This window comes from Panthera pardus, unplaced genomic scaffold (genome assembly GCF_024362965.1).
Source record: "Panthera pardus isolate Hobbes unplaced genomic scaffold, ASM2436296v1 HiC_scaffold_13, whole genome shotgun sequence".
Lineage (NCBI taxonomy): Eukaryota > Metazoa > Chordata > Mammalia > Carnivora > Felidae > Panthera > Panthera pardus.
In genome coordinates this window covers 79314067-79328068 of record NW_026526688.1, presented here as the reverse complement: position 1 = coordinate 79328068, position 14002 = coordinate 79314067, and the positions used below count along the sequence as shown (strand labels likewise).

The 14002-nt window shown below is 36.9% G+C and overlaps 1 protein-coding gene across 4 annotated transcripts in view; it reads left to right on the top strand.

The window, feature by feature from the left end:
- Window positions 1-14002, top strand: part of ARHGAP10 (Rho GTPase activating protein 10) — a 321716-nt gene that overhangs the window by 201920 nt on the left and 105794 nt on the right. For all 4 annotated transcript variants that reach the window (XM_053901202.1, XM_053901200.1, XM_053901201.1 and 1 more), the window contains one exon: window positions 4657-4715. In XM_053901202.1, the coding sequence (XP_053757177.1) occupies window positions 4657-4715 (59 nt within the window). The remainder of the gene's footprint in view (window positions 1-4656; window positions 4716-14002) is intronic.

The window sequence follows — 14002 nt, the reverse complement described above, 5'->3', positions numbered from 1 at the left end:
CATGTTGGATGGCAAGTTGAGAGATACAGTGACTCAGTATAATACATTTTGTGTGGGGAACGTGTCATTTTTATTACTGCTTCCCGAACTTCGACAATATTTAATACTTACTATTTATGCTGTATTGACCAGCAGACATATGGCAATGGTAGAAGTAGCTCGTCGAAGATACCTAGGTACAAGTTCATTTTTATTGGAAAGCAATGCTGTCCGTGCTTTTCCAAATGTTCTCTCCCCCCTCCCCCATTTTCTTCCCAGTACCATTTAGCTTTCCTTCTGTGCCAAGCCGTCATTTTCCTTCCTTGCCATTTTTTACTTGTCCATATTTTGAAACAAAAAAACCTAAAGGTTTACTTCTTTTTATTGAGGCTGTGGTATAATTGCTTTTATTTTTCTTCTTTAAATGAGAGCGTAGGAGATGAAGGGGAGGGAGAGGGGAAATAAGAAACAGCTTTTCCTCACTAGGGCTTTAAGTTTTAGTTAATGTGCCTATAGTTGTTATGTGTGTGTGTGCATATGTTTCCTAAGTGGTGTGTAGGGAATATAACCTGTAAATATGTTTTTGCATCTGTTTTATTTGCTTTATAAACCACTTTATTCAAGTGAAGTTGACATATAATAAACAGAACATTTTTATAGTGTACCTTTTGATAAGTTTGACATGTGTTTATGCCTGTAAAGCAGTCAAGATAATCAGGATACTGATCCTAACCACTAGCCCCCAAAGTTTCCTCATGCACCTTCGGAATCTATCTCTCCCACCTTTCCCTTTCACTCCCTCATTCCTAGGTTACCACTGCCCTGCTTTCTTTCACTGTGCATTATTAATTTGCATTTTTTATAATTTCATATAAATGGAATAAAAATACATCTTTAAAAAAAATCTAGGTTCTTTTATTCAGCACAATTAGAGATGCATTTGTGTTGTGGCAAGTCCAGTAGTTCGTTCCTTCTTGTTGCTAGTGTTCCATTGTATGGATACACCACAGATTTTTATGGTTCATTCTCTTGCTGATGAATATTTGGGTTGTTTGTAGCTTCTGGCTATTACAAATAAAGCTACCAAAAACCTTTCTGTATAAATCTTTGAGCAGACTTATATTTCTCTTGGTTCAAGCCTAGGAGTGGAATGTCTGTCTAGATTGTATGTTGGATATATGTTTAACAGTTTGGGAAACTGACGAACTGTGTTTTTCCAGAGTGGTTGTATAAGAGTTCCATTTCCTTTACACCCTTGCTAACTCTTGATATGGTCAGCCTTCTTCATTTTAGCCATTGTAATAGCTGTATAGTGGTAGCTCATGTACTTTTTTTTAATGTTTGTTTATTTTCAGAGAGAGAGGGAACATGAGTGGGGGAGGGGCAGAGAGAGAATTCCAAGCAGTCTCCGCACTATCAGTGCTGAGCCTGATGCAGAGCCTATGTCAGGAACCATGAGATCGTGACCTCAGCTGAAATCAAGAGTCAGATGCTTAACTGACTGAGCCACCCAGGCACCCCTCTCATGTACTTTTGTTTTTCATTTCCATTATGACTGATAATGTCAAGCTTTTCTACGTGTGTATTTTCATTCTCTGTATCTTCTTGGGTGAAGTGTCTGTGTCTTTCATGCAATAAAAAAAAATGGAGTTATTTGTTCATTTGCTCTGTTTTGATAATTTTTTAATGTATTTTGGATACAAGTCCTTTCTCAGATACGTGTTTTGCAAATGTTTCTTCAGTCAGTGGCTTGTCTTTTCATTCTCTTAATAGTGTGTTCCAAAGGGCAGTCAATTTTAATGTGGTGCAGTTTATCAGTTTTTCTTTGTATGAACTGTACTTTTGGTGATGTGTCAAGAAATCTTTGCCTAATCCAAAGTCACCAAGGTTTTCTTTTCTATTTTCTTCTAGAAGTTTCATAGTTTTAGGTTTTACACTTAGATTTGTGATTTTTTGAGTTAATTTTTATGTAAGATACGATATATGGATCCAAATTCACTTTTGAATATGAATGCCCAGTTATTCTAATACCATTTGTGGGAAAAGCGCTCTTTTTTCCCCTGAATTATCTATTTAGATGATCATACAGTTTTTCTTATTTTAGTTTGCTAGTGTGGCAAATTGTATTGATTTTTGTTTTAATATTAAGGCAGTATTGCATTTTGTGCCGTAAACCCAACTTGGTCATGATGTATTATCCTTTTATGTATCTTGTTGAATTTGAACTTTGCTGATTCTATTTAGAATAGTTGCATCTATATTCATAAGTATTAAGGTCTGTTGCTTTCTTGTAATGTCTCTAATTTTGGTACTAGGGTGGGGACATGAAAGAATGAGTAAGAAAGTATGCCTTCTTACATTTTCTGGAATTTGCATAGAATATGCATAGGATTGGTATTATTACTTCTTTGGTAGAATTCACCAGTGAAGTCATCTGGGCCTGAGGTTTTCTTATTGGCAAGATTTTTAACTACAAATTCAGTTTCTTCAGTAGATGTGTTACCTGTTTCTTCTGGAGTGAGCTTTGGTAGTTTGTGTCTCTCAAGATATTTATTCTTTCATCTAAATTACTGGATTTGTGGGCATAAAATTGTTCATGCTATTCCCTTATTTTCTTTTAAATACCTTTAGAGCCTACAGTGGTTTTACAATTATCTCTACCATTCTGTCATTCCTGGCATTAGTAATTTGTGCTTTCTCCTTTATTTCCTAATTACTCTGCCTAGATTTATTATTTTCATTGATTACCTCAAAGAACTGCTTTTGGATTCATGTATGTTTTCTATTTTTCTTGTTATCTTTTTGTTGATTTCTGCTCTGATCTTTATATTTTTTCTGTTCTTTTGCTTATTTGGGGTTTAATTTACTCTTTTGTTTTGTTTTTTTTTTTGTTTTTTGTTTTTTTTGTTTTCTAGCTCTCTAAGATGGAAAGTGAAGTCATTGGTTTAAGATCTTTCTGTTTATATAGGTGTTGAATGATATAAATTTACCCCTAAATACTGCTTTACTAATAACGTCCCTTAAATTCTGATATGTTATATTTTCATTTTGCTCAAAATACTTTCTAGTTTCCCTATCTTTTGGGTTTTCCAGATATCTTTCTGTTACTGGTTTTTAATTCATTTTTTATTGTAATCAGAGAAATAGCTGGTGTAAATTGAACCTTTTAAATTTACTAAGAAAGATTTGTTTGATGGCCTAAAATATGGTTTATCTTGATAAATGTTCTATGTGTGCTGGGAAAGAATGTGTTTACTGCTGCTTTTGGATGGACTAGCATTTAGGTGAAGGACATATCAATTGGATAAAATTGGTTGATAGGATACAGAAGATGTGAAAAAAGCTAACTGATTTTTTTTGGTCTACTTGTCTTATCACTTATTTAAAAAAAAAATTTTTTTTTTAACGTTTATTTATTTTTGAGACAGAGAGAGACAGAGCATGAACGGGGGAGGGTCAGAGAGAGGGAGACACAGAATCTGAAACAGGCTCCAGGCTCTGAGCTGTCAGCACAGAGCCCGACGCCGGGCTCGAACTCACGGACCGTGAGATCATGACCTGAGCCGAAGTCGGCCACTTAACCGACTGAGCCACCCAGGTGCCCCGTCTTATCACTTATTAAAACAGAGAGGTATTTAAATCTCTTGCCATAGTTGTGGATTTGTCTGTTTCTCCTAATAGTTCAATTTTTGCTTCATGTATTTGGAAGCTCCTGTTATTAGATTTGTTAACATTTAGGATTGTTGTCTTGTTAATTGTCCTTTTTATAACTATGAAAGGAACTCCTTTATCCCTAGATTTTTCTTATCTTTTGTCAGTGTCTTAAATTTGTGTGTGTGTGCATGTGTCTTTGATTTTTTTTTTTCTTGAGCATTTGAAGAGGAATTTCCGGGTTACACGATTTAAACCTTTTAAAGATTTTTAATATCTTGCCAGATTGCCCTCCAGAAAGACTGTGCAGATTGATACTTGTCTTAGTGTTCTTGAAGTGTTTTTATAGAGTATAGAGATCTGGTCTTCTAAAATTTAAGATAATGTATAAAAGTTGAGTGAACTGTAGCATTCTGTTGACCACAGGATAAAATATACTACCATTTGTGTAATCTGCTTGGTAGAAAATTAAAATTATATGTGTAATTTTCAAGTTGTCATGTATTTTACATCATATCTTTTATTGTTTCATATGCATAAGCCAAAAGTGGATATCCTGTTTCTATACTAGAGATATGTAAGAGGAGAGGTTATGATATTTGTTTAAACTTTTTAACATATTTTGTAACGTCTTCAGTTAATATTCTAGAGATGATTTTCAGAATTTTATGCTTACATTTGGTTGCATTGAATGTTTGTCTCTAAATAAGCTAATATGTGGAAGGAAGTTTTATGTAAAAAATCAGATATTTATAAAGGTACTTTCCAAGATTAAATATGAAATATTATGTGCTTAGATCTGATAGGGATTTGTGGCTGCTTAAGCTTTGGTAGTACCTGATGCAAATAGTGCTTTATAAGGTAATCCATTGGATTTATGTATCTTTTTGATATGTAAAAATGTTTCCTAGGGAAGTTTTACACAGTAAATGATAAATGCATATCATACTTATAACCTTTTATAAAAAATGAACACAAAGAGTATAGTGACCTGTTTGGTAATTCTGAGCTGTCCTTTTCATACAGGAGTCTTCCAGAGCCTCTTATGACCTATGAGTTACACGGAGATTTCATTGTTCCAGCCAGTAAGTATGATGTAGAGGTGCAGAGACAGTTGGATGGTTGACAGTGTGTTTAAACTAAAATTTCCATGTGAAAAATCTAACTTCGTGTTCTTGTAATCTGTGTTAAAAATAGAAATCACTTCAGAAGATGCTTGGTTTGTTCTTTTAGAGGGTGAAAAAGAGGGACAAGTAATATATTCATTCATTCATTCACATTTATTTATTGCCTACTGTGTGCTAGTCACTGGTAGATACTGGGTACATGGAACCGTGAAAGGATTTCTGCCCTCAGGAGTCAATTCTTTAGCAAGTATTTGGGCACACGCACCTCTCACTGTCCCATAAAACATATAGTAATGGCATGAACAAAGCGTTATGGGAACACACAAGTATTTAACTTGCAGAAGGTTGGGGAAGATTAGCAGATTTGGAGAGATTAGCAGGTTGGAAATGGCTTCATATAGAAAGATATTTAGATGGAAATTACAGGCAGAAGGAGTATTATGAGATAATGCCAGAAGCCCACACAGTATCTGATAGAGAGTGAATTATATGTGATAAAATGTTAAATAAAAAAGGCCTATAGTCGGTAGAATTTTAATTTGTGATTAAATTTTTCGTGAGTCATAATCATTTGAAGCTGTCTTGTTTTCTATTATTCATACACTTCAGTTTTTGTGTTTGACACGTGGTGTTTAATCATCAAAGTCTTCTGAAATACATTGGTGCTAGGTATTTAATAGTTAAGGAGATGAAGGTTGAGACACGTTAAGTAACTTGCCAGATTATAGGGATCTTTATTTAAAATTCAAAACCCAAGCTCCACTGGCTAAAACCTGCAGTATTGGTTTTCACAGGTGCACTGACAGTAGCTATAATCGTATTTTCATTTCCTCCCCCCCCCCCCCCCCACACACCCCTTGGATGTATTCCATAGTTTAATCTGTTGAAAAATTCAGAGTAATCCCTTTGGGTCCTATGTTACTGCTGCCCGAACATTGCTTTAAATGTTATCTTCTTGTGAGGTCTTTGGTCCAGCCAGTGTAAAGGTTCCTAGTGTGTTACAGAAGGAAGCAATGTGTAGGCCCAGCTAGACTATACATATAAAATAGGCCTTCGGAAAAGGCAAAAATGTGGTTCTACTCACTTTTGTTTTTATGTGGAAGAGGATTTTTTTTTTTTTTTTTAAGAGAATTTGTATGATCAAGGAAGTGGGGGAAAATTTTCTTGGCAAAAACTCAAGCAAAGACTTAGTTGTTTTGCTTTCTTCCCTGTGGCATTTTTGGCAAACTGGGGAAAGAGAAATTAAACTCTAGTTGAAGGACAATTGTTTCATGTTGTTCGCCTTAGAGACTGGAAAAAGCAGAAGAGTGCCAGTTTTAATCTAGACTCCTTTGAGAATTGGAGAAAGATAAAGTGATTATGGAAAAAGGTTTTAAATTACCACAAGTTAGTGTCATTATGATTATCACGCCTTATAATTGAAGCCAGTGTGTTTGAAATTCTAATGTCAATGTTGTTTGCCAGATGAAGTCTTCCTAAGAGGTGGGGACTTAGGAGTGGTAATGAAGTCTATGGTGGTAGGAAATGAGTTTAAAGAGTTTGTCGAGACTGTGCTTGAACAATGTGGTAGAAGAGATTGCATAAATATAAACTGTATCGTCCCCTACTAGACCTGTACCTTGTGTTTTGCCTCCTGACTTTCTGGGGATGCTGTAAGAGAGTCTTGACAATGATTTGAATAACAGGCCTGTTTCAAAGAAATACTGTAGCTGCTGTAATTATTGGCATGTATTTTCACCCAAGTGGAATTGCAGGTGGAACGGGACCTGTAGTTACCTTATTTAATGAGAAGAAGTACATGTGTCAATGGGTGTATCCAACATTCCCAGTGTAGACTTTAATTTGTTATTTGAATCTCTGTGAGTGCCCCTCTCTCTACTCACAGTGCCTCGTTTAGGAAGGAGTGTGTGAGCAAATTCTCTAATCTTCCTCACATCTACTTTGAAGTATTGCATGAAACCGTTACAGAAGTCAGGTGGCCAAAATTAGTCTCCTCTTCTGAATATTGTTGGAAAATGGGGATTGCGGTCAAGTTATCATTTTCTATTGACAACGGCAGAGATTACCTTGATGTGCGAAAGTGTCTGTTAGCAGAGCTGACTGCTAAAATTACCAAGCATTGCCAGTCTTTGTTACCGCCTCTCACACCAGCACAGAAACTAATTTTTGATTCCTTCCAGTCATGTGCGGTGGTTTCCATCTGTTCTGTGCTATTGAGATGGTCTCTTCTGCCCTCCCTGCTGAGAATTCTGAAGGTTTCTCCTCGGTCCCTTTATTTTTCCCTCTCAGTTTTTTTTTTTTTTTTTCCTCTGTAGACTTCTGTTCAGAACCCATGGGTTAATTTCTGGAGTGCATGATACGAATAGGAATTTCATTTGATTTTTGTCACCACAAAAGACAAACAGTTTTTGTTCTTCATTCTTAAAAAAATACTGTTCAGTGTTGGATGCCTTAGGAAATTAATTTTTCTTGTTCTTTTTTCTTTTTTTCTTTTTTAGAGAAAATTGAGAGTTAACTAAACCCTCTCAGCTGAGAGAATTAACTGAAATTGCTGAAAGGAACTAGAGTTTATCGGTCTGGGGAAACCACTCCTTTGTTTCGCTTTTACTTGTGCATGCAATAATTCACTTCTGACTTTCTGGTCACCAACTGTGTGGGATATTTTCCCCATGCCAACCACTTCTGTGATATCAGCTGAGCATCCTACAATTCAGTTTGGATTCTGTCTACTTGGAGGTAGTGTCAGATCCCCCAGGGTCAGGGCTCAAGACTGCCCCACTTCAGACACCAGTCACAACTCCCGGGTTATCCACGGGACTTCTGACTGACTAGAAATCAGAGTTTCACAACCTCCACCTTTGGTATGATAATTTCTTAGAATGGCTCACGGAACTCAGGGAAACACAAACTTATATTTTCCAGCTTATTATATAATGAAAGATATGTTAGAGGATATGATGAAAAGCCAGGTGAAGAGATACATAGGATGAGATCCAGAAGTGTCCTGAGTGCAGAAACTTCTGTCCCTGAGAAGTTGGGGTGCTCCACCCTCTGGGCATGTACATGTGTTCACCCATTCTGAAGCTCTCCAGACTCTACTGTTTTTATGGAGGCATCATCATGTAGGCATGATGGATTGTGAACTCCACTTCCAGCCTCTTGTCCCTCTCTGGAGAATGGGAGGTGGGGCTGAACATTCTGAGCTTCATGTTATAGCTTGGTCTTTCTGATTACCAGCCCCCTTCTAGGAGCCCACCAAAAGTCACCTCATTAGAACAAAAGATGATCATAGCACCCAGGAAATTCCAAGGGACATAGGAGCTCAGTGTCAGATATTCCTATCACTTAAGAAATTACGGGGGTTGTAGGAGTTTTGTGTCAGGAACTAGCATCAAAGACTAAATATTAGAACGGAAGATTCTCTGAGCACTCATATTCACAAGGCTTTCAGAAGCTCTATGTCAAGAATCAGAAACAGAGACTAATATATATACTTCTTATTACTTCACAACATCTATCTTGTGAGAAAATGTAATAAGCTTTTAGTATAGAAATTCGTAAGATGAAAACACAGTTTACTTGGTCTGTGCAGGAATGCAAAAGATGTGCCCACCTGGGGAAGGCTGGGGTGTCTACCGGAAGGTGTTAACTCTATGGCATTTCTTACCTCTGAGAAGGTTGCAGTCCATGGTCTATGTGTTAGCCTTCCAGGCTCAGAGTCCTTGCTATATCATATTGATAAAAATTGGACCCATTCTGGATTGGACTCATGTTAAGCTTAGTTTGAGAATGACAGCTGTAGCTTGGATGCCTAATATGGCATCACACAAAAATATTTACCCCCGAACAAGAACACTTGTCTTGTTATGTTCTATATATTTTCTTTCTGTAGTCAGATTACTTGGGAAGCACAATCATAATCACAAAGTTCTTAAGTCATTTATGATGAAAAATATAACTATTACGGGATCCAGGACACTGGTATTTGCCTAACTGGAATGTTCTATTCTTGTTGATAAACTTGCATAGGAAGCAGGAAAATCATGTGGTCTTGGTTGGGAAAGACTTGAAACCTGGACATTAAAGGAACTGAATGCCTAATGACATTCAGCTATTTTAGCCTGATATATTCATTTCTCAGTGGATAGGGTCTCCCACAGAAGAACTGGAATACTTGATGTCTGTTGAGTGAGGCACCTGGGGAAGTGTTTGCATATTTACTGCTAATGTTTTCCTAAAATTACAGTACTGTTGACTTATGACATTTAAATATTGAAATAATTTAACATTTATCTGCCTGGGTAGCTTTGATAAGCTCCAGTAAGCTGTGATCCTGTCTTTTTCAGTCTCTTTTGTTGGCACAGCATCCTAAGCACATAGACCTTAAGTGTTGTGGATGCTGATTTCTAGCCCCACAATTGTAAAAAATGCTTTTGCTATTACAGTAAACTAATTTCCTGGCATATGTTAGGAATTTGGTATTATGATTAATTCAGTATTCTAAATTTTTAAAATGGTATGCTTTTCATTATATAGTTTATATAAGTTAAAACATAATGAAATGCATAGAGCATAAACAACTGAAGATAATTTATCTAATTATATAATTTATCATTTAGAAAGCTTTTCTTGAGTACCTTAGTTATTATTAGGTTGTAGCCACTTGGAAATGAAATGCCTATTTAGTAGAGATTTCTGATTAATGTCAAAATGAAGCAATGTTTTGAGAAAAAAGAAATTTTCTTTAAAAGCCTTACTTCCAAATATTCTTCTTTTTGAAAGAGGAAAAAAGCATACTTGAAAAAAGTGTGTGTGATTTCAAATGAGATGGATGTGGGAGGGGCACTCAAAGAAGGAAGTGGAAGGCTCTAACTCTAATTTCAAAACCAATTCTACTATTTTTAGAAATGAAGAACCTTTTCCTGAGAGGGTGGGAAATGATTTCTGTAGCTTGTGTTTCTGAATAAGTAGTAAATCCCCAAATATTAACATTAGATTTTCTTTGGGAAAAAAAGATTATTAATGACACGATAGACAACATGAGTTAGAAGTAGCTTTTTTAGTGCAAAGTTTTAGAAAATTTTCAGTTTTGAATGTATAAAATTTTTACTGTTGGCGGTTATCCTTTTATTCCTTTGGAATATTTTTACTATTTTTCAGGGTCCCAACTTTAATTTTTTCCCCCTACATACATTCATTCATTCATTCATTCATTCATCCATTCATTCATTCATTTATAGCTTATTTATTTTGAGAGAGAGGCAGAGAAAGAGGGAGAGAGAGAATCCCAAGTAGGCTCTGTGCTGTCAGCGCAGAACCCAGTGTGCGCTCGAACCCATGAACCATGAGATCATGACCTGACTGGCAATCAAGAGTCTGATGCTTAACCAACTGAGCTACCCAGGTGCCCCAGGAAAATGTTATTTTTTAAAAATTCATTTCATCTTTCTCCAGCTTTGATTTGATAAGGCATTACCTTGGTTTTAAGTCTAGATAAGAAACTTGATTGTAATTAATCACCTAATTTGTGGCGTTTTTTTTGAAGTATAGTTAGCACACAATGTGATGTTAGTTTCAATTATATAACATAGGAATTCAGCAAGTCTCTTCATTATGCTATATTCATCACAAATGGAGCTACCATCTGTCATCATGCAATGTTATTACAATACCATTGACTGTTTCTCCTATGCTGTGCCTTTCATCCCTGTGACCTATTCATTCCATAACCGGAAGCCTGTACTTCCCACTTCCCTTCACCCGTTTTGCGCATCTCCCACCCCACCCCCTCACCCTCTGGAAACCACCTGTTTGTTCTCTTTGCTTATGAGTCTGTTTCTGCATCTTTTGTTTGTTCATTTTTTTTTGTTTTTTAGATTATACAGTTAAGTGAAATCATATGGTATTTGTTTTACTCTAATTTGTTTGTTCACCCCTCTAGGTCCATCCATGTTGTTGCACATGACATGAGCTCATCCTTTTTCAAGACTGAGTGATACTTCTTACCCAAGTCTTTAGATAGTTATACTTTTGTTTTCAGTGACAAACTTAGTCTGTATCTAAGAGTTTTTATTATGTAATATGATTTGATTATTTTCTACTTTATCAGGTGCCTTTTCATTTCTTAGCCTTTTGCTTCCTTTGTCTTTAGCAATAACTGTGTCCTGTGCTGTGAAATCTCATTCCTCACTCTAAAATATTACTGTTGGAAGTATAAACTGGCACAGGCTTACCTTTACAATCACTGGAAGCAACTCCTGTGTTCATAGAATTTGATGGTGTTGTGTTCCTTTTAATGACATGGAGAGATGTCCATGGTATTTTAAATGAAATAGGCTGTTTGCACGTTTTGTTACAAAAACAAAATTATGAAAGGTATAAACCTAAAATTTGTCAGCCTAAGTTGGGAAGGATGACATTTATTATGAGTAGCTTAATATAAGTGAACTTTTTGTTGAAACATAATAGAAATATACATGAATAATAAATATATAGCTTAATGATTTTTTTTTTTTTTTTTACAAATTAATGGTAGCCATGTTATCAGCCCTGGATTAAGAAGTAAGACATTTCATAGTTCCAGAAGCTCTTCCTAATACTCACACAGTCACTATGGCATGTAAGCACTCCCCTGACTTTTTTTTTTTTTACTAAAAAATTTTTTTTAATGTTTTTTTATTTTTGAGACAGAGAAAGAGTATGAACGGGGGAGGGTCAGAGAGAGGGAGACACAGAATCGGAAGCAGACTCCAGGCTCCGAGCTGTCAGCACAGAGCCCAATGTAGGGCTCGGGCTCACAGACTGTGAGATCATGACCTGAGCTGAAGTCGGATGCTTAACCGACTGAGCCACCCAGGCACCCCAGCCCCTGACTTTTGATACCATAGTTCCATAGGTTAGGATTGCTGCATTTGACTGTGTGTAAATGGGAATCTCTTCTTTTGCATTCAGCTTCTCTTGCTCATCTTGTGACATTTTATCCGTGTGGGGTGAATCAACAGTTCATTCACTCTCCTTGTGGTACCGGTTTCCATTGTATGAGCATAACCACAATGCATTTATCTGTTCTACAGTTGATGGAGACTTGAGTGGTTTCACTTTGGGGGTTAACAAGAGTGTTACTGCTATGAGCATTCTAATGTGTGTCTTTCAGTGAAAATTTATGTGCATTTCTCCTGGTTTTGCGTAGAATTTTTGCGCTGTGGGTTGGAATGTGTGTGTTCAACTTCAGGGGGCATAGCCAAAGAGTTCTCCAAAGTGATTGTGCCATTTCATTGTTCCCATGTAGTTAGAGTATGACAGGTCCAGTTACTTGCCAGAGCTTAGTATTTTATTCATTTAGAGCCATTCTGGTGGTGAGAAGTAGTAGCTCATTGTGGTTTTATTTTTATTTCCCTGATAAATAATGAGGTTTAGCACTTTTTCATATTTTTATTGGTTTATTGGCTAATGTCTTTCGTGAAATTCCTCCTCCAGTCTTTTGCTTATTTTTCTTTGGGTTGTCTCTTTCTTTTCTGATTGATTGATAGTTCTCCATAGTCTGATTGCAAATTCTTTCTCAACTATATGCATTTCAAATTATTAGTGATTTTTTTTACTAAGTTCTTTTATTTACATTTTCTGACATTTTAACAGAGCCAATATTTAGTTTTTACAAGAAGCAAAAGAGTAAAACCATTATCATTTTGAAGAAGCAAATTCCCTAAATCAGGCAAAGACAAAAACCATATTATCTCACTTATATGAGGAATCTTAGAAAAGACAAAAACAAGCAAATTAATAGATACAGAGAACAGATTGGTGGTTGCTGGGGGCTGGGGAGTGGGCAAAATGGGTTAAAGGAGTTGAAAGGAAACAAACATCAGTTATAAAAGGAACAAACTTCAGTTATAAAATAAATCATGGGGATAAAGCATGGTGACTACAGTTAATAATACTATACTGCATATTTGAAAGTTGCTAAGATAGTAAATCTTGAAAGTTCTTATCATAAAAAGATTTATAACTGTGTGGTAATGGATATTAACTAGATATATTGTGGTGATATCTAGGATTGTATACAAATATCAAATCATGTTGTATAACTGAAACTAACATAATGTTACGTGTCAGTTATATCTCAATAAAAAACAAATTCCTGTTTCTTGATCTGCTTTACCTTTCTTCCCCTTTCCCTTCCATTTCTTGGTTTTCTGAACAAGTGGTCTGAAATTCTGCTTTCTCTGTCCCCTCCAGCCACCCATGTTTTAGCCTTCTTGTGTTACTAAAGAGGGGATCCCGACTGGCAAACTTAGAGGTGGGTGTCTGGGCTCTCCTCCTGGTCTTTCTGTTCCCTAGTCCCTTGTTAACTATTGATACCACTGGCTACCCAGGCCTTGCACGTTTCTTCTCACTTCAGTTTCTAATGACAGTGAACCTCCTGGTCCTTCCTCTTCTTCTTCCTTCTGTGCTTTGCTTAGCCCCCAGTTGGCATCTCCTGTGCACCCCTCTGGAGATGTTTTCCCAGCAGGGCCCTCTTAGCTTTCTGGAGTGGTTGGGCAGCCTTGGCCGAGTGCTGGAGGCCACTCCCTCTGAAGAACACTGCTACCTTTAACTCTAACACCTCCTACCATTCCCAGCTCCCAGTTAGATACCTGGCCCTTGAACATCCCTTCCTCCTTCACTCCCAACCATCATCTTTCCCCTCAAACCGGCGACGTCTCCTCTGCTCCTGTCTGTCAGTGGGACTGACCATACTATCACATGACCCAGGCGTGAAACAGTGGTCATCTTTGCCTTCTTCCTTTGATCTGCAGCCAGTCTGAGGCTAGATGCTGTCATTCTGCCCCTTCCGTAGTAGCTCTCACGCAGTAAGAGTAATACAAACAACAATAGAGACGATGGCGCCTGTTTGTTCCTGTGGAGTTTTGTGCTTTGCAGGTGTTACGTCACTGAATCCTATAATGGCTTTTTGAGATAGTATTGTTAACTTCATTTTGCAGAGGAGGAACTGAGGCCCAGAGAGGTTAGGTACCTTGCTCATGGCCACTTTTTGTCAGGTGGAAGAAGCAATTCTAAATCCTGCTTGCAGGCTGTGCTTCTTCGCTCTACTTCCTTCCTTGTAATTCTACTTCCCGTCCCCCTTCCTGCCTTACCACTTCTTGCTCAGATAGCATTTCCCTCCTAATTTGGTTTTTTTTACCCCATTCTAATCCATCTTCCAAAAAATGTCAGGTATATCTTCCCCAAATTTAACTCTGTTCGTC